Source organism: Atta cephalotes (assembly GCF_000143395.1).
Source record: "Atta cephalotes unplaced genomic scaffold scaffold00041, whole genome shotgun sequence".
NCBI classification, from domain to species: domain Eukaryota; kingdom Metazoa; phylum Arthropoda; class Insecta; order Hymenoptera; family Formicidae; genus Atta; species Atta cephalotes.
Window position 1 is genome coordinate 1,598,100 of NW_012130105.1, and position 24,733 is coordinate 1,622,832.

General features: G+C 33.8%; 5 protein-coding genes across 5 annotated transcripts in view; 4 read left to right on the forward strand and 1 right to left on the reverse strand.

The window, feature by feature from the left end:
• Positions 1–393, forward strand: part of LOC105622196 (ras-related C3 botulinum toxin substrate 1-like) — a 3,710-nt gene extending 3,317 nt beyond the window's left edge. The window contains exon 3 of the mRNA XM_012203623.1: positions 91–393. Within this exon, the coding sequence (XP_012059013.1) occupies positions 91–393 (303 nt within the window). The remainder of the gene's footprint in view (positions 1–90) is intronic.
• A 2,075-nt stretch (positions 394–2,468) lies between these two features.
• Positions 2,469–3,023, forward strand: LOC105622197 (LYR motif-containing protein 9-like). Its single transcript, XM_012203624.1, has 3 exons — positions 2,469–2,651; positions 2,819–2,911; positions 2,988–3,023. Exons 1-3 carry the CDS (start codon positions 2,469–2,471, stop codon positions 3,021–3,023), a joined length of 312 nt encoding a protein of 103 aa, XP_012059014.1.
• An 80-nt stretch (positions 3,024–3,103) lies between these two features.
• LOC105622198 (probable tRNA (uracil-O(2)-)-methyltransferase) lies at positions 3,104–5,267 on the forward strand. Its single transcript, XM_012203625.1, has 2 exons — positions 3,104–4,063; positions 4,377–5,267. Exons 1-2 carry the CDS (start codon positions 3,104–3,106, stop codon positions 5,265–5,267), a joined length of 1,851 nt encoding a protein of 616 aa, XP_012059015.1.
• A 472-nt stretch (positions 5,268–5,739) lies between these two features.
• Positions 5,740–21,286, reverse strand: LOC105622200 (zinc finger protein 236-like). The gene is made up of 24 exons (XM_012203626.1): positions 21,184–21,286; positions 20,501–20,631; positions 19,979–20,284; positions 19,687–19,821; positions 19,149–19,313; positions 13,510–13,641; positions 13,139–13,276; positions 12,941–13,058; positions 12,531–12,673; positions 11,970–12,192; positions 11,735–11,813; positions 11,457–11,592; positions 11,206–11,345; positions 10,580–10,933; positions 10,183–10,417; positions 9,724–9,955; positions 9,464–9,570; positions 9,145–9,378; positions 8,654–9,006; positions 8,442–8,583; positions 8,234–8,346; positions 7,914–8,166; positions 7,546–7,822; positions 5,740–6,893 (listed from the first exon to the last, which is right to left on the reverse strand). The coding sequence occupies exons 1-24, from the start codon at positions 21,284–21,286 to the stop codon at positions 5,740–5,742; spliced, it is 5,403 nt and encodes a 1,800-aa protein (XP_012059016.1).
• Positions 21,287–22,851: 1,565 nt separating this feature from the next.
• On the forward strand, positions 22,852–24,249 carry LOC105622201 (NADH dehydrogenase [ubiquinone] 1 alpha subcomplex subunit 7-like). The gene is made up of 3 exons (XM_012203627.1): positions 22,852–23,013; positions 23,524–23,702; positions 24,082–24,249. The coding sequence occupies exons 1-3, from the start codon at positions 22,945–22,947 to the stop codon at positions 24,143–24,145; spliced, it is 312 nt and encodes a 103-aa protein (XP_012059017.1). The 5' UTR covers positions 22,852–22,944; the 3' UTR covers positions 24,146–24,249.
• Positions 24,250–24,733: the final 484 nt, after the last annotated feature.

Here is a 24,733-nt window from a genome sequence, read left to right on the forward strand (position 1 = left end):
AATAAAAATTAGTATGTATACATATATATATATATATATATATATATGTATACATAATATAATATAAATTATTTAAATTACAATTTTTAGGTGGGGACAAAAAGCGACTTAAGATCGGACGTACGTTTGATGCTGCAATTGGCGCGATATGGACAATCAGCGATTACTACTATTCAGGGGCATCAATTGGCGCAAAGACTAGGCGCCGTCAATTACGTAGAGACATCTGCATTAACGCAACATGACCTCAAAGAGGCCTTCGATCAGGCGATAGTCAGTGCCCTCAATACACGACGCGGAGGCGCCAATTTACTATATCGGCGTAGGAAGCCGCCCCCGTTGTGGCGTAGATGGTTGTGTTGCTGGGAACGGCCATCTTCGAGCGAGACCTAAACAATCCCTACTTTAAGTGATAGAACTCTATACTTCTTTAGAATCCCTCTGTGATCATAGGCGGTCGCTCTCCTTTCTGTCAGAATCGTCATCCCTCAGCACAGCATACTTGGTAGCTAGCTTGGTTGAGGATTATATAAGAATAGGGCAGCTATTACTTTGTTATTTAGATTTTAGACAGGACGATTATTAATAGATCGCGTGAGTGAGAGTCGAGAGCAACCCTGTAGTTGATGCATACACGTGATGCTTAATATAGTTCACTCATTTCCGTGCATCATTTAACACGCAATTTTATATGTATCTTAAATATTTAATTTTTTACGAATTTCACGAACTAGCAAACTGCCAGAACAAAATGCCAAAATACGATGTTAGTTAGTAAAGCCATCAGAAATAACGATGCCTAATTCAAAGGAAAAAAAAGGATTCGTAATCAAGGGTTGCTTGGCAATATCGCAGTATAGTTTATAAATATATGAGTGACTTCGTCGAGAGTAAACGTTAATCAAATTAACAATTCCGACAGACGGAGCAAGCGAGTGCCGCCCTCGTAAAATTCCTGAAGCCGCACGGCGTAATTTATTGTAATATTAATCATATTAATCATTATTTTTGTTACTAGCATAATAATTGGCTACTCGTTGGTTGTGATTTTTCGTGTACGTAATATCCTTGTTTCGTCACGGTAAAGATCGGTTGTTTCCCATTTTTCCCCCTTTTTCCATCAAGGATATTAGGTGGCTTTTATTGCGACCACCATAGCATATAACAATTGTATATTTTTTACTTGTTGCAACCTCTCGTATATATATAAATATATATTTATTTTTTAATATCTTTATATTGGTATTTAGAATAAATATATAGCTAATAAGTATATAGCTTTAACCGAACACTTTTTGCAGATCAACGATATGATCGTGACATCACATATAGAATTTATATATAGTATATAAGTGTTCTAAGTTCTAATAATGGAACAATGATATTTCGTAAAATACGATTTTTTATATAAGCGTATGTGATGTAGTAACATTTGTATGAGCGATATCAACTGTATAAAAAAATATCAAATATAATGAGAAAGATAAACGCGAATACATATTCGACGAATAATGAATGTATTCGAGATTGCTAGGAAGATTGCTGTGATCTTACTTGAAACTTTCTACTGGTTATTCTATTATGTGTTGCATATGGAATTGTATGAATAAGGATAATATTTCATTTGTGCGTTTTTGTCGTATGACAAATTTTTTAAGTCTGTTAATTGGCTACGGGATCCGAGGATCTCTCTATTCTGTACATTTGTTATATGACAAAACACACAAATGAAATAGCATCCTAAGACTGCAAAAAAGATTCAAAGACTCTGCACAGTATCGTAGTTTCAATCTGCTGTAACATTTCATCACATGACATCAAAAATAAATTGTATATAAGTATTTATTCATCGAACAATGAGAATGGTTTTTGTGTGTGTTATTTTACGATTCAGTCTGTCAGAAAATATTGTGATTGGGGTACAACTCTATTCATATCGTTAAAGTATAGAAAAATAAGAACTAAGTAATTGTATCGTTATTAGATAAGATATTAAAAAATTAAAAATGTGCCAATCATTCTTCTTGACAAGATATGCGTCATAATTATAAGAGTAATTATAAAGATAACATTTTTTTATAGTCTTGCCTCTAATTTTTCTGTATTTCACAAAAATTTAATTTTTGTATCTTATTTTAATTTTCACTGATTAGCTTTTTTTTTAATTAATACTGCAATCTTATATTGTTAACAAAAGACAATACAGAGTCATAATTTATCATATTAGTTATCTATTGGTACAAATTTAATTATTTTAAACGAGAAATCTTTGCTTTAATATTTTTACTGATTAATATTTATTTTTTAATTAATATTATAACTTTGTATTGTCAATAAAAGGCAATATAAAAGTTATTAGTTTGCTTAAGTTATCTGTTAGTACAAATCTGCTTTGTTTTCTATTTTATCAATAATGGGTATATTCCTTGCTATCAATACACGGTACATCGCAAATAATAATAATATGAATGGGAAGGAGAGAGAAACTCACGACTCCACGTGCGCCTCACGATCCCCGAGAAACGATGGCGAACCGAATGGTCGGCAGCGCGACGATAAACACGCCTAAACAGTTGTATAAATATTTATTGCGCGAATGCGACAATTTACCGAAACACGCACAGCAATTTTACAAGCACTCAGTCAAGCAAGTAAGTACAAAATGATTTTCTGATATAATAATAATTTAACAAGTTAAAGAATGTTAAACTATTAAATCTCTTAACAATTATTACAATTTTCACAAGAAAAGTAGATCCCTCGTAGCAAATTGTTAATAGATAAACTTTTGTTAGTGAAGACAAAAATTTTTTCCCAGAGCTTCAAGCAGCATGTTTCGGAATCTGATGAAGAACGCATCCAGCAAATCATGGAGAAAGCACTACTAGATGCCAAATGGGTGATACAAAAGGTATTCTCCTTGTTGATTTGCATTAAATTCAATATTTGAATATCAATAATAACTTCTGGCTTTTTCTTTATGACAGTACAACCAGCCAGGTGGTACTCCAACGCCCAAATGATAAATCGACATAAGTTGTAACATATATGTTACATACACTATATGAAATATATGTGGTAAATTAGTATTAGATAGAAAAAAATGAACTTTGAGGAGGTTGTTAGTGAGATCACTAACAGCAGTAATTCACAATTCTGGAACGCCATTGGGATCTGGATGAGAAATCCTCATGTTGTTAATCGTCGGATCCTAGCATCTCAAGAACTATTAATGATCCAAGTCAATTGTGACATTTTAGATATTTTCGAACATGTTGAAAGGCTGACAATTCAACCTGATGATCTTAAGCGCGACTCAACCTCGGGAGATATAAAATATTTATTAGACACTTTAGATATTGCGGAATATTGTCAAGTTCAATGTACTGCAAATCCAATCAAGACTATAAACGATGATAAGATTTATCTATGCGTGAAAAAACTGCTGCCTCGAAACACACAAATATTTTCGCCTACATTGGAATTCATATTTATTGACAAAAAATCGGTTAGCGTTACCAGTTTTCACAAACCGATTGATCTAAGTAAACAATCTCTAGGTCTGAATACAGCCTACAGAATACAACATCACGAATATGCATCTACATGTATAAACGTATGTAAATCGAATGATAATTACAGCAGAACCTGCGATTGGTTCAAATCTAAGTTCTTTCCACGATTGATAAAATGGATAAACAATGAAAACGATAACACCGGTCCGAGGATCAGTTCCCTTAGTCTCATCTCCGTCGAGAAGTATACTTTACTGTACAATCGATTGAAAGAGAAATATGGCACGGAAATGGTAAATGTGTGGCCGGAGAACACCGACCCGGCAAAGTTCGTTTACGAGGATGTCGCGATTGCTACTTACCTCTTATTACTCTGGGAGAAGGAAAGACTGGAAAAGGGAACGAAGGAGCTGCAATCATTCGTTGATCTCGGTTGCGGAAATGGCCTTCTCGTCTACATCTTGTCTAGCGAAGGTCACACAGGAACAGGGATCGATTTACGCAGAAGAAAAATCTGGGATCTATTTCCAAAGAGCACTCATTTACAAGTGTGTGAAAATCTTTTTGCAATCTTTATCTACTTGAATAAACTTGAATATTATATCAGTTCATAATTAAAAGTCATTTTAATGCATTTCTCTTTTGTTAACAATTTTTATAATTTTATGGATATTTTTATTTCATTTTAATTATGTCAATCCATAATTAAACTCGCATTAACAATTTATTGTGATCGTATGAGTATTCTTTATTTCATATATATTAGGACAGATAAATAGACTGATATAAATTTAATAATGTTAATATTAATTTTTATCAGATTTAATTTCGTTTTATTTCAATAATCATATGGTATTGTAGGTCGGCACAATCATTCCATCCTCAGATACAGTCTTTCCTAATGTAGACTGGATCATAGGGAATCACTCGGACGAACTCACCCCGTGGATTCCTGTAATCGCTGCGCGCAGTTCCTATGAGTGCCGATTCTTCTTATTGCCATGTTGCGCCTACGAATTCGATGGTAGTAAGTATCGACGATGCAATGCTGCCGAGAGTCAGTATTCAGAATACATGTCCTATGTTAAAAGCATTTGCGAAGACTGCGGCTTCTTCACATTAATGGACAGATTACGAATCCCATCGACCAAGCGGACTTGTTTCGTCGGATGGAAAAGAACTTACACAAAGGAGAATATCGTGGCTTTGGATGCCGATATTCAGAGGATTATAAACGCGAGATCTCAGATGGAGAGTGTAAGAACTGATGCGACAAACAGCGAACTGTGGTCTGCGAGTTTCAAACCGAGGAACTCGACAGAACAAACACGGAATTGCACACAATTGGATAAAGGACTGATTCTTGAGATAGTCAATATAGTCGTGGCACATCTCCTCCGCGTGAGTTGCAGAATACCGTTGGAGCGGAAACCTGATAAAACGTGGAACGCCGGCGGACAGATCGGTATCGGCGAAGTAGCGAAGCTGATCGCACCTGGGATGCTGCAACAACTACGAAATGAGTGCGGCGGACTGCAAACCTTATTGAAGAATCACAGTCACATCTTCTGCGTTGCTCAGGGAAAGGTGCAGTTTAGAATTCCCGGCACTGTGCACCGGCACCTTGGCAAGAAGAAAAAGAGGAGGAAGAATGTTAGCACACCTTTAAGGAAGGTGAAACCTTGTTGGTTTCACAAGAACCATCCCGACGGCTGTCCCGCTCTCGAAATCGACTGTGATTTCCAACATTAAGTTTCTCTTGCTTTGTTATTCTATATTGAGAAATTTTATGTACTTATCTATGTTGAATCAAACGAGTATGTAACAGTGCGTTTTATTTTAAATAAAAGAAAATAAATGTCAATTGTGTCGATGCTTAAAAAAACGAAATTCTCGTACAACAGTTGCACATGCAGCTCGGCGATTATACAAAATATAACAATAATCAACTAAACAAAATTAAATTATACCTCGAGTACAGCATACTGTTACAGTTACATTAGATACATAAAATAAAACATTCATCACAGCTTTAATTTACTTAACGTTCGAAATCTTTCATCCATATCTTTTCGTCATTTAAAAGCGTAATATTATATATTTAATCATCGATAAATTCATCTGTGGCACGTTTTTAATTAGTACATTTATATTATATTATACATACAAGCGATTTGCTTGCAAATCACAGGGTTGATTTTCGAAAGAACTTCTTTTAAGATATTTATTTGAGAAAATCTACTACCAGTATGTCGTCTAGATTTAGCAGCTTGGTAGTGCCGCCTTGATTGTCTTGTAGAAGTGTGCCCAGCATCTGCTGACCACTCTTCAGCTTTTTAACATCGAGCATGACCGTCTGATGGAAGCGTTTCAGATGTGTCTGTAAGTTGCATTTCTGTGTGAAAAGGCGCTTGCAGTGCGGACAAGAGTATGGCCGATCACCGGTGTGGTGTTGCTGATGTAGATGCAGCGTAAATTTTTGCGCAAACGACTTGCCGCACTGTTCGCACTTGAACGGTTTTTCGCCTGTATGAATGCGTTTGTGTCGTTCCAGTTGATACGGCTTCATGAACGTTTTTCCGCATACGTCGCACTCCTTGCTTGAAGGCTGCGCCGAAGCTTTCGCCATAGTTACTGTCGTCGTTTGATTACTCGTTTTCGCTTCAAACATACCGACGCTATTTGTATCTCGAGTCTGAATTTGTACCATAGGCACAGGAGGCATACAATTGTTCATCTGAATAACTGCCGTGTTGCTCGTATCCGCAGTTGTTGTCTCCGCTGACACCTGACTGGTTATCACTACGTGATTAGTGTTACCCAAGTTGCAAGCTTCCTGAAAAGGATCCGGATTAACTAACTCGATCATGTTAGTTGGGATTCCGGCGCCGGTAGCATCGGAACTATTTGTCGTTGATTGCGTCAGCAGAGTATCGTCCGTTTGAAAAGTTACGAGACCATTTGCCAACAAGAACTGCAGATTCGCGACTAGTTCGTTGTTTTCGTTCACAGAAAGTATGGAATTGTTATTGAGGATTGTCGTAGTGTCGGTATGATTAAACGCGATTTGATTCGGCAGATGAACCGCGGTACCGAGATTTACTGTTTGCTCTAAAGTGGGATAATTCAGATTCTGCGACGGCGCGGCTTCATCGCTGATTATGGTAGTAGTCATCGTTGTTGACACATTATCAAGAGAACTATTGCCGAGTTTTTCAAGGCTGGCCGCCGCTTCTGCCACTGCAGCGACCTTGGAGTTTTTCGGCTTGCGTTTTGCGCCACCCTTATGCTCTCTTGCGTGTTTCAACATATGTACCTTCTTGTGACCCGAAGTACGAAAGCGAAGATCGCACACAAGACATTTATATGGTTTCGAACCTGAAAGATTTAAGACGTATATATAATTATGCATTATCATTTTTCTTTCAAGTTAAAATTCTCATATTAATTTAGTGTATGTAATTCTAACATTTAACTCGTGAATAATCATTTGAAGTGTTTTACATCCCAGCGAAAAAATGCGAATAAAATATTGTTTATGGATATAGTTTATGGATATAGTTAGTATGGTTATAGTAGTAGTAAAATATTCAACAATTTCTTTCGTTTTTAATAACTATTCTTTATGAACTTTTAGATGTGTAATTCCATCGAAAACCGACAATAAAAAGCGTTAAATCGATTAAAATTTTTTTTTAGAAATATTATAATAATATAATATTTAATAAGTTACTTAACATGCTTATTCTGTATTTGTTTCTACTTTTTAAAAAAATTATGATTGAATTGATTTTCATAATGTCAAATCGAAAAATAATCAATAATAATATGCGATATATTGTTAATAATAATTATTTTAATTGAGATGTAAAAACGTTCCGTAAAAAGGTAATTATTTACATAAAAAAAGGATATTCCCGGATTAAAAGGTAAAATATTTAAATAGTAAAATTCTTCTTATATTGTAATTATTTCCGACGTTGTATGTAGAATATAAAATTATGATACATAAAATAATTCTGGGAATTACCTGTATGCAATCGCATGTGAACCTTCAAACTGCCCTTTGTAGCGAACAAGCTACTGCAAACGTGACAACAAAATGTCTTCTTGCCCGTGTGAACCTTCATGTGTGAGTCCAAAGTACACTTGACCGCGAAGCTTTTGTTGCAGTGATCACACTTGTAAGGTCGTTCACCCGTATGCGTGCGAATGTGCCTGATGAGATCGCTTGGTTTACGGAAAGTTTTCGGACAGTACTTGCATTTATTAGTGTATTCCCTTATCTCTTTCTTCACTATATTTTCCTGAACGATCAAATAACGTTGCAACAATATTATTAGCCGCTTAACCAATGCAAGACTTTGCGAATCAATGCAAATATTTGCATGTACTTACATCAGCGTGATCCATGCTTTTTTTCTCGGCAACTGCGGCCATCAAAACTTTCTCGGAAACTGACGAGTTTGAATCTGCTCGAACATCCAGCGTTGTTAGATCGGATGGTAAACCGGAACTCGAGGAAATATTCTTTTGAGAGCTGTCTGGCTCCATGGACGAAACATTCCAAGTTGCGGTGTGTATTTTGCTGTGATATTTCATTTGCAGTTTGCTGTCCAGTACTTTCTGACATATCATGCATTTCCATCGCCTATATAAAAAAATTTATAATCTTTCATTGAGAAATATCTCTTATTGTTGTCAATCAATTCACTTACTGCTTGTTCATGTGCATCTTCAGATGTTTACTGAGACCGCGATTCGTGCAGAATCGCTGGGAACACTCGGAACATTCATACTCTTTGTCACCGCGATGAGATTTCAAATGTTCCTGTAATAATTATGTTAATTTTATTTTTTTAATTCAGAAAGTAGTCGCAATTTTATGTTTCAATGTACGAATATCTAGGAAATGTTTTTTTATACCTTCAATCTCTCTGTCGTGAAACCTTGATCACCACACACATGACATTGCAACAGTGTGTTACACTGCGATATTTTGGCTGAGTTATCCGTTATGCCAGATGAAGCAAGCGTTTTCGAAGGCATTGTACTTTGAAAATTTTTCCTACAAGCATTGCATATCTTTTAATTGTTCGACAGTAAAACGATTTTACATATGAATTAAAATAACTTACATAAAAGAATTTCTTTCATTTTCACACGACTTAATATTATTTTTTTGTGATGCCTTTTCATGCCCATTCATGCCTTGCATCTCTGATCCATTTGTGGTATCTGCTTTCGCGATGACTTTTGGGTATTTCGATGGGCATACTTGCGAAAGTCTCATTAATTCCGAACAATTTTCCTTAGGATTTATTACCACCAGATGAGTATTTCTCGTAATTTGAGAAGTGTCTATATTGCTAGCTGTAGTAACTGGAATAGCTTGTTGTTTCTCTTGTTGACTTCCCACGGATCTGGGCAAAATACTGGACATACTCATAGAATTGCTCGGATTTAAACCAATGTCTATATCGTTATCCGTCTAAAAAATAGATTGTTAATTTATTTCAGTAATTTCATGCTTATAAGATATTAGTACTTCATTGTATAATACATGCTTTTATATTAATATACATAAATGAAAACATTGCTTCTGCTTTCTGATAGAAAATACAGTCACCTGCAATGTTATTTGGTTCATATCAAATGAATCAAATTGCGACATGAATATGGTATTGCCTGACGATTCCAGAGATTTGTTATGTTCATATATAATATTGAGCACCGGCTGTTCTCTAGAATTTGTGTTTGCTTCGTCTATCTGCCTCGGCAAATTGTTTGTTCCCAGTTCGAGATTCATGCCCATGTTGAATAACTGCTGATTTAGAGTCTCCTCTATTTCTCGTATACTTTCCTGCAAGTTTTTCTAAATTCATGCATCTTTCTTTACATTATATAATACATTTTATGCATCTTTTATAACTATTGAATTTATATACCGGCGTGAAAGTTTGATCCCCTGAGTAATTAGGTAACGTGATAGTACCAGTTTCATCAGCGTGTAAAGTTTGCGACGTTCCTAAATTAGTGTCAACAGATAAATTTTCTGAAATTATACATATAAGATTCAGCTTTAACTCTCGTCGATTTCTAAATGCTTCGTTATTTTTGAATATTATTATTGAATAATATTATTACTACTTCGAATTATAAATTTATATTATTTATATATTTATATATAAATTTTTGGAAAACATACGATTCACTATCGATGGCGTTGTATTGTCTGGTAATAAAAAGGATTTTTCTTTCTCCGTGTTGATATTTTGAAACTGATCAGAGAAAGCTTGCGTAAAATCTGGTGCCATTTGCGGTTGAAAGGACATATCTTCGGTGAGAGTGATGCTCTCCGGTAATGATGATGTAGCTTCCTTAGCTTCGTTCGAAGGCTGTGAATCCTTTTGAGCTTGCATCTTTTGTTCTTCCAATTGCTATTTATAAGATTGCATAGAGATTTTAATACTTTTTAATACTTTTTGGAGCGTTACACTAGAGAGCTTAAAAGAAAGCTACTTCAACATGGAATTACATTTGTGCGTTTTTGTCATATGACAAGATTGTTCAAACCTGTTGACTGACTACAGGACAGAGAGGTTCTCGGATTTCTATTCTGTCCTAGGCTCTCTAGTGCATTCTAATGTACATTAAATATACCAACCCGTTGTGCTAACTCGTGTTTGTGCCTCTTCATGTGCTTTCGGCAATTGACATATGTCTTAAACGTTTTGTGACAGTATGGACACATGTATGGCCTTTTATTGCTATGTGTCACCAAATGTCTCTTCATGCTGCTCTGCGTAGAGAATTTCGTGTCGCATACAGAACAACTGTAAGGCCTCGTATCGTCGTGCGTATGTAAATGAGATTTCAGAACACTGTTTGATGTGAATCTCCTACAAACCAGAAGACATAACATTTTGATCAATGTCAAATATGTTAAAATTTAAATTAGTTAATAGATTGATTAAAAAAATTGTATTTGTATTTCTATAGCAGCTCTTATGCTGAAGAAACTTTTTGATCATAGACTAGAAATGTCAGATTCTAGATCGAACCTGTCGCACTTGGAACACTTGTAAGGACGTTCGCCCGTATGCCTGCGAAAATGTTGCTTCAAGTGACTAACTTTCCTGAACGCTGCATGACAAACCCAACATTCATGCGGCCTGGTTACGCCGACATTTTCATATAATTGTTTCTGTTTTGACTGCACCTGTGCCACGCTGATTTTATTACCAGCGTCGCTAATGACAAGTGGTTCTTGCAGTACCACTTGCGGCACCAAACTTTCCGCTTCCGGCGATATTTTGGGCTTCTCCCGCGTGTGGCTCTTCATGTGATTTTTTAGGATGGTGCTTGCGCTAAATGATTTATCGCATATATTGCACTTGTGCGGTTTCGTGTGTAATCTGAAATAAAGAATAAGTCTTTATTAATAAGAATTTGGATACGATCTCATTACATCTTGTGCAAAAACCAGAAAAAATAGTATAATATAAATAATAAAGAATAAAAAAAGTCTAGAATAAAAGTTATTAGACATAGACATAGAATTGAGAACATAGAAATGAAAATATGCATTCAATATTAAAAAAAATTAAGCAAGAATAGATACATATAGGATAGATAAACATAAAACATAAACAATGAATTAAATCATATAAGAAATATTAAAACTTGCTTTGTGTGAGCGGTAAGACTGTTATGACACGCAAAGGTTTTGTCGCAGGACTCGCAGGCGTATTTCTTTACTCCAGTATGAGTCCGCTCATGCGCTATCATTGTCGATTTTAGCGCAAAAGAACGCACGCAATACATACACTGAAAAATGTAGAATAAATCAGAGATTATATATATATATATATATATATAATATATAATATAATATAAATTGCAATCTATATTTTCAAATAAAAATAAAAATTAACTTACTTTGAAAGGTTTCTCTTGGGTATGTACGCGCAAATGACGTATCAGATCCGATGGCTTTTTGAATTCTTTTGGACAAAATGAACACGCATACCACCGTATGTTTCCCACGCAGCGTTGTTTTATAGTGAGATACTTCCTGCGGATATAGATAATTGCTTTTTTATTACGCAACCATAATAATACATAAAATTTCATTCATTCGATGAATAATCATACATGTTTTTAAATTGTTAATTTACTATTCATTACGATTTTACGCTCTCGTTTAAAAAAATTACCTCGAAGTACCACCAGCAGTTCTGTCTACTAGTGTAACATATGACGTTGATGAATCAGTCTTCTTTGGTTCTGCGGTTTCTGCAGGCAAAGGAACATAGACATTCATTGTATTATTCAAAATATTTATAAAAAATTACATTTATAAGCAATTTTATATTTATATTTAAATGTAATGCTTATTATTGCATTTAACAAATGGTAAATATCTATATCTAAATTATAAAATAAAATTACCTTTCGAAACGACATCATTTTTGTTCGGTAAACCGCTGTTTTTTAATGCCTGTTGCAAAATATCATTTTGTTCCGCACTTAAGTTCGTAGTTCTTGTAGAATCTGCAGTATTATTCACAACGGATTCCAAAGATGCCAATTGTGATATAACACTGTCGACGGTCGCGCGCATTTCAGCTTCCGACGAGATAGGATTAGCTTCCGAGGATTTTGCACTGAATTCCTAACAAACATAACAATTCTAATAGGTCAATTCTTAGCAGAATCATAAAAACTCGTAACGTGTTCTCGTAAAATTTGTTAGAACTTATGACTAATATTCTAATTTTATGCGTATATTATATATAAGACATATGATTATTCATAAATATCTACGATTTCTTGTAAATTTTATGGCTAATAAGAAACTGACAATATTGTATAAAGGTATAAACATTTAAAAATTCTTACAAATCTTACAGAAATATATTACGAGCCTTACGATTCTGCTTAGAATTTAGGCATTAGTTTGTAACTCTGAATCATTCTGCAGATATAGATTCTAAGAAGTATCGTATTTACCTCCGAGGTAACAGAATGCATTCGTTTTATGTGTCCATTTAAACTACCCAGCCTCTTAAAGACGCAAGAACAATAGGAACACGCATACGTTGATTCACCTTCTGGTGCATTGTGCACTCTGAGTATATGTGCCTTTAGATTTCCTTTAAAAGAATAAACAGTAAATTCGCAATGATTTTTTAAGATGTGTGATATATGACATATTTAAAGATGTTTCTGAATTAATAATAACTAAAAATAAATAATTTTTCATAAAAATAATACAAAAATAATACTAAAATATTTTTCATGTGAAAGATTTTGGAAAAATAATTGTAAGGATTGATAACACTCTAAGCTTAACTTATTTCTTTTTTTTATTGTATTATCAATTCAGAGACATTTAACATGTAATTTTTAATTTCCTCAACCTTTTTGACTAAACTTGGCGTTACAGAGATTGCAGGCATGTGGCCGAATGCCCTTGTGTTGCCATGCATGGATTTGTAGCGAACTCTTTTGCGTAAATGCCCTGTTGCAAACGGTACACTGCACAAGAAAAAAATGTATGTGTGAAATTAAAACTCTAGTATTATCATCAATATGTAAGTTCTTTCCAGAAAGTTTACCTCAAAGGGCTTTTCTCCGGTATGTATTCTGATATGTCGTATTAATTGGCTCGGTTTTTGAAAAGTCTTCAAACATATGGTACATTTGTACATTGTTTTATGTTTCGTTCCCCTCTTAGTTTGCTTTATTATCTTTGTCTGTAGAGAAATAAATAAGCGATAAGACTCTCGAGTATGAACGCGATCTGTTTATTAAAAGCACTCCGAACGAAAAAAGAATAAAGCGAACAGAGAAGTTAATTACAGTTTTATTCAAAAAACGAAGAAAATAAAATAAAGATGAAAATGTAAAAAATAAATATAAAGTAAATTAACGCAGCATTAGTGTTATTGAACTGCTTATGAAATGTAATAGGTTTCTTTCTATTTACCCTGTAATGCTCGCGAATGTGCATTCGGTAGAGTGCGGGCTGCACGAATTGTTTGTTGCATAATTTGCATTTCCGTACATCCTCGCTCGCCCACTTTTCTCCGTGAAGTTTTAAATGCGCATCCAATTGAGCCTGTTATAATACACATAAAAATAATTTAAATCTTTACAATAATTATAAATTATTCTACATTATCTATTTCATAAAATTCGTCAAAATTATCTTAAATTCTTCATAAAGTACACGTCTCTGAGCATTCTTGCGGCTACATAATAATTTAGGGATTACTGTGATCGATGTACCTTATAATACTGTGCGCTGATACCAAGTGCGAGATGGAACACGCGCGTGCAAACGAAGAGGAGCGCGAAATTCAGACAGTCTACGGCGAAAGACATATCGGAAGACGGCACTGTGGTTCGGATTATGTCGTGTAACATAAAGTAATATGCGCTGGCAGGCAGTGGGTACTTATATGGCAGTGCTTGATGCAAAAAGTAGGACGAACACAACGCAGTGAACCACCGAATTATAGTGGTTATCGATCGGTCATTTTGAAAAAACGTCTTTTTTCCAGAATCAACGCTGATAAAAAATGAACACAACATTGAACACGAAATTTGACTATTACTATCGCGTTTCGATAGTAAATCACGTATATACGTCGTACATACACAGGATTCCGCTAATAAATCATGTCAAGATAAATCCAGATTAAAAATCGCTCGCAGCATTTTTCATCATCTACCAGTAAAGAGCATCGAGAAAGAAGAAGCGAAGTAAATTAAAGATCAGACTATTCAAGCGATTAATCATACACGGAACTTTATTGCATTGTCCACGTGGTGATCGCAGTTCGTGGTGCAACAGCTGGGCAAAAACTCGATTCCCATTCTCTCTTTCTTTCTCCCTTCTCTTGATACTTTCTTCCGCTCTTCTCGCCTATCTTCTCTCAGAGAATGTCGTATCAGAACATGTAATAATTCTCTTTCATGTTTCGTATTTTCTTTTTCTCTGCCACTCTCCTCCGTATCTTTCCGCTCTATCTTTCTTCAGTGAATTTCATCTCACGATGCATATAATAAAATTCTCTTTCTTCCTTTTCTCGTCGCAGCATCAAAAACTGCCAGTGACAGACGTTTTAAGACGATTTCGAGATCGTGGAGATTGCCGTGCTCTCTTTAATTCCTACATATCGCCATCAGTATCCGAAGGAGGACATTGCACTTTTTCCGATACGCATACTATTAGCGGTTCAGCTGTAGCAGCTTCCCGCTCACCGTTTGATCTTCCCGTCGATCTTCTCAAAGACATCCAATCTTCTTCGTCGTTCTTCTTCTTCTTACTCTCTTTTTTATCCACGAGTCGTCGTATTCTTCTTCCTCTTCCGCTTGAACATCCTACACGATCTCCCGTATCTTCATTTTCTTCTTTATCGTATGTTTCCCTCTTCTGAGACTCGTTTTCCCTTTCCAGCAGTAAAATGTAGTAAAAGCAGCAACAGCAGTAGCACTTCCTCCGCGATGACGAGATTTCGGTTCATCAATGATCAGCTCGCCGCTCGCATCTCGAATTTCTCATGTCTCACGCTGCCATGGGATGAGTCGACGATCTGCATAAGTAAACTTAAGACGGCATAACTCGTAAGTTCGTAAAACTTTATGATAGACGAAGATTTTAGATTGGCAATATTCCAGATGAGATGACAGAAAAAGAATTGATGGTAATTCTTACGATTTTGCCTTTGCAACTTTTATATATGAAAAAACTGAAGGTTCAATAAAAGCGTTTCAGAAAAATATCTCAAAAATCTAGACATACAGTTTATTGCAATAATCATTCATAATCATTAATTGGAAATTAAAGATCAAATAAAACGTGCCAATAAGATTAAGAATAATCTCTTCTATTCTTAAAATTCTGAATTTTATCTCGAGCATTAAAAAAATTCACAGATCGGATCGACGGATATATGATATTTTGCAGTAGCAATTCTTTATGGCAAAGCGCATCAAATCACTAAAGCATAGAACATCTAATCACGTCGGACGTAGGAACGCGATTCAGGAAACGACCTCCGGCTTTGATACACCGCCCACCCTTTGAAGAGAATCATTGCTAGTTATTTAAGCATAGTCTTTCCAAAATAATCATAAATTTACGTTACATATAATTAATATCGAAGAAAACTAATGAAAAGCTTCTTGTAAAAACACAGCGCATTTTGATCCATTCACTGACTCAAAGACTGGAAGAATCAGCTTCATAGAAGATCTTTGCACATCTTCCCTCGTTATTCGGAAACGAGGACAATCTAAGCAGTACGAATCATTGCAGCGGATGGGCGAATTGGCGTGTCAAGTGTCATGCGGACGCAGGCGATGCGAATAACTCGAGACTGAAGAATAAAAAGAAGATCGACGGCATTCTTAAGGGACGGAGTTCCTAAAATACGATCTCGGGGAAGCGTCATCGGTTTCTTCGTATTAAATCACTCTCTTTTTTGCCGCTGTTCCGTACGCTATCGCAGATTTCGCTGATAGTCTTCATCTTCTTCAACGTGTTACGTTGCGGTCAGATTATTATTCTTTCGTGCGTAAACATGAGCATGAAACGCGCCATTGCGAAAGATTACACTATTCCTCTGACTTAGGTTTCTTCTACGAAAAAAACTTGATCTTCCATATGCCTTGACGCGGCACGTGGTGCCCGTCGATCGTTTTTATATCTTAATCCGATTATAATTTAAATGTCACTTAAAATGCAAGCAATCTTGACGAAGAATCGAGTGATTTTCAGGGTTAATGCTATAAATAATAGTGAGTTATCATCGGAACAGCAGCTATATATCCTCACTCTTCCCGGTAAAGTTCAATGGTTCGTTTCTTATCAACGGCATAACGGCGGTCGGCACTATCAGCACTTTTATTTCGCTTGACAATCCTTCCTTTCTGTTGTCTACTTTGACTTCTCTCGCGAACTCGTTTTGTATTTGTTATCCCTCATTGGTACACGTTCACCGTAGATTATCAATCCAAGATGCATTGAGTACCGACTCCACCTAAGCAACAAAAACGCACATTAATTATTTATGCCTGCAATTCTCTCTCCTTTTTGTATAAAATTGATTTCACATGTTGCACTGTGTATTAAAAGGAAACACCATCTGCACGATTTCTATCACAAACTTCAGTTTCGAGGAAAGGCGAGAGACCTCCTCGAAGACCTTTCAAGTTCGGCGCCAGAAAAAATATACGGATCCATGGACGAGACATGTAAAAACTGCCGGAATGATAATAAGTTACGCTCCGAGAGAATATTCTTCCCCGTCGATGTTTGGCAGAAGACAAGATATTAGGCTGTGAAGATCAGTGAAATTATGATAGAAAAAACTTGAGTGTCTTCAATTATCAATTAATATTACAAAAGGAACAGTTCATTCGCAGTAAATTTCTATCATTATTGTTGTGAGTTTTCTATTTCTTCAATGGTAAATTCCAAGAATACGGAATATGTGCAAGTAACTTTCGAATATGTGATCATGATTTAATGCATCACGAAACACAATCTCTAATTAATCGAATAAGGAGAAGTTAAATAACGGCCACGTAATCTTGCAAATAAACAAACGTAAGTTTGTTTAAACTTACGTAAAGTCTTGCACTTCACTGACATACGTCTTGATTTTGACAAAACTACACGTTTCGTAGAAAGGATATGCGTTTGTAGATGCACGTGCACACTTCGCGAGTATTCGTTACTCACTGACGAAGCGTCTGTAAATGTCGCTTACGTCGTCGTCGTCATCGTCGAAATCATCATATTCGTCGTCGTTATCGGTTCTCCTTTCTCTCCACGAGTTACTTTCAGAATTATCCGAGAAATGTTACAGTAAACGAATTATGTCAAATCTAATAACTCGAAAAATTCAAATTCGTATCATCTTTATATAAATAGTCCGTTTTTTCTCTACATTTTTTCTTCTCTTTTGACTCTTCTCTCTTTTTTTTCTTAACGTAATTATTATCTCTCTTCGATATAACATCTAGTATTTTTTTATTTTCATATTTCCTTAGTCTTCAAATATATTACTCAATATTTATAATGACATAACTATCTCTGTGATTAAAATTAAAGTGCTTTCTTTCTTTGACTCTTTCTTTACTAATAAATTGAATTCTTAAGTTGGTGTAATCCTTTCTGGATATACCCATGATTTTCTCTACATTGATTCTTCTTTGTCGTACCTAAAATGAGTATTTATATACAATATTAAATATACTGGCCGAGATATAGCGATGCAACGCTTCCTGAAGTCTCTACATTTCGACATCACACGAGCGTTCACGCATGTCCGTGTAGACACATAGCGCGTGTCAGTGGTCAAACATGAAGGCAATCGGCGAGAGATCTATGTGAGATCATGCGATTCGGTTGCGTAATTCGTGTGCGCCCCATTAATACGACCGCTGTTGCCGCCCACTTGCCCACGTTTTACGGCCCACGGTGCTATCACGGTCACGCATGCTACAACAATCGGCGGCGATCAATTCTTATTGTCTAAACTTAGAAGATTGTCGGATACATTGTGGGATTTTATCATACTGAGAAATCTTCTCCTAGCAAAAACGCACTTTCTTCTATTATACTGATCAATTAAAAGGCTTAATCAAGAACTTTAATTAATCAGTAGCAGAAGGAAGTGTTTAACGTGTGTTATCTCAAATACATTGATTCATTAATTCCATTCCCTGCGAATTATTGCTACAATTATACAGATACTTCTATGAATATGTAGCAAGGATGAAGCAGCTAAATATCATTAATGGCTACGAAATGTACAAGGCCAATCATTGCTAGCATACTTTGACGACGCTATGAGATAATGCCCTCTTAATCTTCGAGAGCATTGAAGAGAATTATTAAATCATCTCCTCTATTTATCCTGCTGCAGTCAGCTATAGAGAACATGGCCAGAATCGCGGGTTCCTCTTTTCTATGATTATTTGATTTTGACTGGATGGCTGGCGGCGAGCAAATAAATAACGGGTCCGAGATCGACTCTCGATAGACAACGTAACATCTGTTTTATTCAGTATATTAATAAAACCAAATTTATTTTTGCTAAATTTTATTCATTAATAATTTTTACCAAAGAGAATTGATTTTTACCAATCGATCAAGATGCTATAAAACAATAACAAATACAATTCATAGATTTGCGAGTATTAAATAGGTAATTAGAATTTGTTATTAATCGAGGTTTATGACCTCGACGTAAACTAGGACACGTGAATCAATTGAGGAACGAATAAGTGAACACGAGGCAAGCAACCAACGTTTTAGACCTTAGCAATAATTATGAATATCATATTCGCAATGATGAATGTTATCGGTGGTCTGCGCGATCAGCAGAAATACATTAGAACAGAGCATCGATAAAGCAATCTTACGTAGCGCGATACAGCTTTTATATAGACTATTTCAAAATCATCAGAGGCAAAATCTGCCTATTTGTGATTAAAATTTTAACTTATCAAAATTATATACACAAAAATGTTGAATCTTGAACTGCTCTGTCATTTTACATATAAAAAAAAATTCCTTTATACATAAAATGTGAATAATCTCAAACTCACCTTCGTCGAAAAGGCATCTTCACACTCCGTGCAAAAGAGATTTTCCTCCTTTTCATGCAGCAACATGTGAGACTTAAGACTCGCCATTCTGGCATATTTCCTACCGCATTCGGGGCATTTTGGGTCACCGGTATTATGCGTTGCCATATGAAGCGTGAAATTTGTCTGTAATGATACCATTATATATTGAAGTTACTAGACTGAATCCATTGCAAACACATCCAAGATTAAGAAGCAACTTTCTCTCTTACTACTATTAATTTAATTCTATAAGAGATTAGTCGAATCGAGCAAATTTATTTGACAGAAGTTCTCTAGATATATTTTTTAGTCATGTAATTGTTTTTCTATTTTCTCCATCATATAATTTCTTATTTATGTCGTATTAATTAAAATTATATACAGCAATACATGTATTGTATAATATGAGTATATAATGAATACTTGATAAATGTATCAGTTTTCTTAAGATAGAAACATATTACGGAACTCTTTTCTTTTAAAATCTCAATGATAGAAAATATTTTAAAATACTTACTGGAATATTAAATGATGCTGGACATTTAGGACATCTATGCGGTTTTTCTTCGGCATGATTTTCCATATGTTTACGGTATAATGCTTGTTTAGTAAATTCTTGACTGCATATATCACATTGCAAAAACTGCGTATTCTATAACAAAATATTAATATATAATTTCGTGATAAAAATAATTTATATTATATGACGTATAAAATAAAATTCCTATATATTCCTATATAAAATGTTAACCATTCCATTTCGATAAAAATATATTTTCCAGTTGTAGACATCAATGATATTAACATACTTGCGGATTTACTTCGTTCTTCTTTGGTCTCCCTGGAGATCTTTTGTAGATGTTTTGTATAGTATTAAATGCAGGCGTAGATTTGCTTTTAGCATGATTGTTAATTGTTAATTGTCCTTTGTCTGATAACATACTGCTATTATCTTTAATAGGTAATAGATATTCTGTAACTGCACATTCATTATCTTGTACTTTTAATTGTTCCGTAATTGTAGATCTAGATTCTAAATATTGCATCCGTGGCAGTAGATTTGTTTGTTGCATCGCAGTTCCCGACAGACCCTGCATATTCATTTGGAAAATAGGCTGAAACAGAAAGAAACATGTAACATCCAACAAATATAGATCATCTCGTTATTGCTCAACGCTTTTAAGATACTAGATCTGTTTTTTTTTTAGTTGAATTTCTTGTGCATAGTTCATTTTTCCTCTTTTTTTCTCTTCAACGTGAAAAGAAAAAGAATGATAAATTATGCAAAAAATTCAGCTAAAAAGAACAAATCTACTATTAGCTACACATACCGAATGTAAAATAAAATTTCCATCCTCCATTTTAATCAGTGTTGGAGATACTATGTTATTCTGTGGCATAAATGTGATTGGTGGCGTTGTCACAAATTCCAATGTACCGTCCTCACGTTCTGAAAAGAAATCTTTAGTGGTTTGACATTAATAGAACATATACGTGTTTCACAAATTTTCTGTTTATTTATTTAATTTTAATTTAAATTACAATTCTGATAAGTCCAATGAGCTAAACATGAAATTCTATATATACATGTCGAAATCTTTAATTATTATACATATAGAAAGCTATATAATATATGTATTGCAGTTATAAAATTATGTATAACTGTATCCTGATTCTATCATTCTTAATAACAGTAGTTATGTCATTGCACATTATATTGAGTTGTCCGGAAAGTTCGTGCCGACTAACCTATATAATTTAATAAATATATACTAAAATTTAAATCTTCTGCGTTTCAATTTTTCTTCAACATCGGCACGAACTTTCCAGACAACCCAATATTTAAAAAAAGTCTTAAAAAAGTCGTATAATGATAATAACAATATCAAATTGTTGTCAACAGTTTCAGAATCAAAATATTGAATATCTTCTAATTATTATACTTATATTATTTTAATTATTATATCTATATTGTTTATAACGTGTAATATATATGTTAAGTCTATCGTCTTACCATCTACTATCAGTAGCGCATGACCATCATCGGTAGTGATAAAACCAATCACTGTATCATTAGAACCAGTTAGTTCCATAATCACATTCTGTTCCGTCAACATTGGTATATATTTAATGCAACAAGTAGCAGTATCAAACAATAAACAATAGGGCTCTCACAAATTCACGCTTGCTTGTATATAATAATATAGATCCAACTGCAGATCTCAAATGTTCAATAGCTTTTACTGTAATATAATTTGAGCATTAATAATTGAGCATCAATAATTCTTCAATAAATACACATTTTTTTTATTTTTAGAACTTTCTTTCTCCCTTTAACTAAATAACAAATATATTTTAAGTTCTTTTAAGTAAAAATGTATATTTTAGCTACAGAAAACAGATCTATTATCTGGCAGCCAATACAAATATTTGACTACAATTTTAGGCTACAATTCTGTCATATAACTACATCATTAATGAATTAATAACTAGAATGACAATCAAATTTTAACATAATCTAATTATATCAAGTTCAAATGTTTGTAGACCACAGTCTACAATTCTGTTTTATAATGAGACTCAAATGTTCAACAATTAATTCACTAATGTATTATTAACTGATCATTAAGGCATCAATGATTACAGAAATCTTAATAAACTTTAATCTCTGTGCAACTCTAACCTACACGCAGAACGCGTCGTTTCTTACTTGTTAAATACGAATCGCATAGGGCAACCGTATCCGATTTGATGCGACGAGATGCTCTAAGGTTCTTTGCCTTACTTTGCCTTTCGTGAATATTTAACTTTGGAATCTTCATCTACCTCATACAAATGCGTCCATATGTTGTTTTCTTGCCGATCTCCCTCTTCCTCTCATTCCCCCTCGTTCACACAGCGCAGATGCGTATCATAGTGACTACCGGTTCACTGCTCGCGCTTGTCGCATCCAAGGCATTCACTTCCTTTCTCCTTTATCTTTTTATTTCATCAGCTCCTATCAACGAATTAGCACAAATTAATTAACTATTCACCATCGATGTTCGCCATTATCGCCATTCGCCATCGTGTTTACACTTTACAGTTGGGCCCCAGTAATTGAAAATGGATTAAAATTTGGACTGAAATTTTTATGCATATTTTCAATCCATTGATTCCAATTAAATTCCAAAAAGTTATTCCTTTAATCTTGTTCCCTTTTTACAATATATTGTTTTTTTTTAGTCTTATCTATTTTAAATTTTGTATTTTGTTCCATTGAATTCAATTGAATAAAAAAAAGAATTTTTTTCTTATTCAATTGGATTCAATTAGATTCATTTGGATTGAAAAACTGCATTTCGTATTCAGAATTTTGAATTGAGCAGTATACATAGAAAAAAAGATTATAAACGAGTTATTTAAAAGAAACCGAAATAAATTTAAAAGTTTTCGAATTCTTAGAATATTTCATTGCGTAAGAAGCAATATTTTGATTATTATTAAAATAGTCACATAAAAAAATAGGGTGAATTTGTCTTCTTATCTTACAATTAATTAAAAATTACATTCACCAATATTGATGGCATTTTTTAATAAAATAAAAATTATACCGTTTAATATCGATTGTAAAAACGAAGAATCGAGTCGATTCATGTCGGTTTGTATCGATACTATGCGAGTGTTATTTATCAATATTTACTTATCGAGATTAAGGTTAATAACTGTGACTCTCTAACTACGGAAGTAAATGTATTAAGTTTAATTATCGTATCGATCAATTTACGAAGGAAGCATGCCGGGCCCAGTGGAACACCGGAGTGTTACACCACTAATAAATTTTATTCGAGATGTTTGTCGAGGTGTAAGTGATGACATTCGTTTTAATTATATAATCTGCCTTACTTTTTTCTGAATTTTTGTATACTGTTTTGCATTAGTCTTCAATTTATTAATTCAAATACACGTTTTCTGAAGAAATTGTGCCATCTGTTTGGAAAACGAGTCATTAATTGAGTTAACGTTTTTTTGAGAGGTTATATCCAGATGAGCTGAATTTAATTTGACCGACGTTTTATGGAAAATTTGTATATTTTTCCTACAAATTCTTCTTTTCTTCTTATATGCAACATGATTCTTTGATATAAAAATATAATAGAAATTTTGAAGTTGAAAAAGTTGCATTGTTTGTATCGCATATCCTTTATGATAAACTCTGAGAAGAACATCAATTAGAAATATCTACTATATTTGAATAACATATTTTTTCGGCAAAAGATTTTTTTTTTGAGCAAATAATTAAAAAATGTAAGTTCCTTTAGTTGTTTTTATATAATAGTTTGATGGTGTATGTTTAAAATTTTATTTTTTGCAGAATAAAATCGTACTGCCCCATAGGTATGCTGATGACCAATCCAAGCGTACTCAACCTCCACCAAATATACCGGGTGGTCCAAACCATAAAACTTCGCAAATTTACTATTACACTCGAGATGCAAGACGAGAAGTTAAACCACCAATATTAATTGGTGGAGCAAAACAAATTGATACAGAGTAAGTATAAACATACAGACAATTAATTATGTGAAATAATATAATATATTGCATAATATATTAATTATAATGCACAATATTATAGCATATTAATAATTTTACATTTAAAATTTACATTAAGAGACCTATTTATAATTTTTAACAGCTGTTATGATGATATTGTAATCATTATAGTTAAAAATTATAGAATAAATCTCTTATAAGGATTAAAATCAATTAACATGTATATAAAATCTTTTTGCATGCAGACACACATTATCAGAATAATTAAAAAAATTGATCTATGGAAAGCAATAAATTTAGAAATATAAAAAAAAATCCTTTCTTAAATATATAAATTAAACTGTCGATGTAAAGATATTTTCTTGGAAACTTTTAGGAAGGCATCTGTTGCCGAAAAGAAATTTATCACTCCAGGGAAAACCTATAATTGGAGTTCTTAACTTCTCAGAAGCTAACTATTAGTGTTATGTTACAAACATACTGATGTATATATAACATTGTTCAATTAGCTATTGTATATAGAAAATAAATTAAATTGCTTTCATTTATTGTTTAATTATTCATTACATCCTCTAAAAATAATCACGTAAAATTATAAAGATCAGGAAACATTAAGCTAAATAAAAAATGTGTACATATTGCTCTTGATATTTTACAGAATATCTGTTAAAATTTAATTAAATATTGTTGTAATTGAGAAATGCATCGCGAGATGAGGATTTTTAAATATGTTGTCATGATTAAAGTAATTTAATTTTTTATCCATTAACAATGCATAAATTAATAACAGGAATGTAGTCGTATACAAATGTGCTGCATACGGCAGACATATACATATATAAGCGATCTCTCGTAGATAAATATGATACATTATTACATACATACAAGATTAAACATTTTCGTAAAATACTAGGACTAAAGTAATATTGACACCAATGCATTTGTACAGTTTCACAGTCAGTGGTTATACTGCGATATATCTAACAACAGTACAATAAAATTGAGTCTAATACAATAACAACAGTCAT

What these genes read in the sequence shown, in the direction of transcription:
- LOC105622197 (XM_012203624.1), top strand. Translation starts at nt 2,469, where the DNA reads ATGGGAAGGAGAGAGAAACTCACGACTCCACGTGCGCCTCACGATCCC. An exon ending in ACAAGCACTCAGTCAAGCAA is followed by an intron (nt 2,652 to 2,818) that starts GTAAGTACAAAA and finishes ATTTTTTCCCAG; the next exon opens with AGCTTCAAGCAGCATGTTTC. An exon ending in CCAAATGGGTGATACAAAAG is followed by an intron (nt 2,912 to 2,987) that starts GTATTCTCCTTG and finishes TCTTTATGACAG; the next exon opens with TACAACCAGCCAGGTGGTAC.
- LOC105622198 (XM_012203625.1), top strand. Translation starts at nt 3,104, where the DNA reads ATGAACTTTGAGGAGGTTGTTAGTGAGATCACTAACAGCAGTAATTCA. An exon ending in CAAAGAGCACTCATTTACAA is followed by an intron (nt 4,064 to 4,376) that starts GTGTGTGAAAAT and finishes ATGGTATTGTAG; the next exon opens with GTCGGCACAATCATTCCATC.
- LOC105622200 (XM_012203626.1), bottom strand. Translation starts at nt 21,286, where the DNA reads ATGTTGACGGAACAGAATGTGATTATGGAACTAACTGGTTCTAATGAT. An exon ending in CCCAAGAGAAACCTTTCAAA is followed by an intron (nt 11,346 to 11,456) that starts GTAAGTTAATTT and finishes TACATTTTTCAG; the next exon opens with TGTATGTATTGCGTGCGTTC. An exon ending in TCACGACAGAGAGATTGAAG is followed by an intron (nt 8,347 to 8,441) that starts GTATAAAAAAAC and finishes TAATTATTACAG; the next exon opens with GAACATTTGAAATCTCATCG.
- LOC105622201 (XM_012203627.1), top strand. Translation starts at nt 22,945, where the DNA reads ATGCCGGGCCCAGTGGAACACCGGAGTGTTACACCACTAATAAATTTT. An exon ending in TTCGAGATGTTTGTCGAGGT is followed by an intron (nt 23,014 to 23,523) that starts GTAAGTGATGAC and finishes TATTTTTTGCAG; the next exon opens with AATAAAATCGTACTGCCCCA. An exon ending in GCAAAACAAATTGATACAGA is followed by an intron (nt 23,703 to 24,081) that starts GTAAGTATAAAC and finishes GGAAACTTTTAG; the next exon opens with GAAGGCATCTGTTGCCGAAA.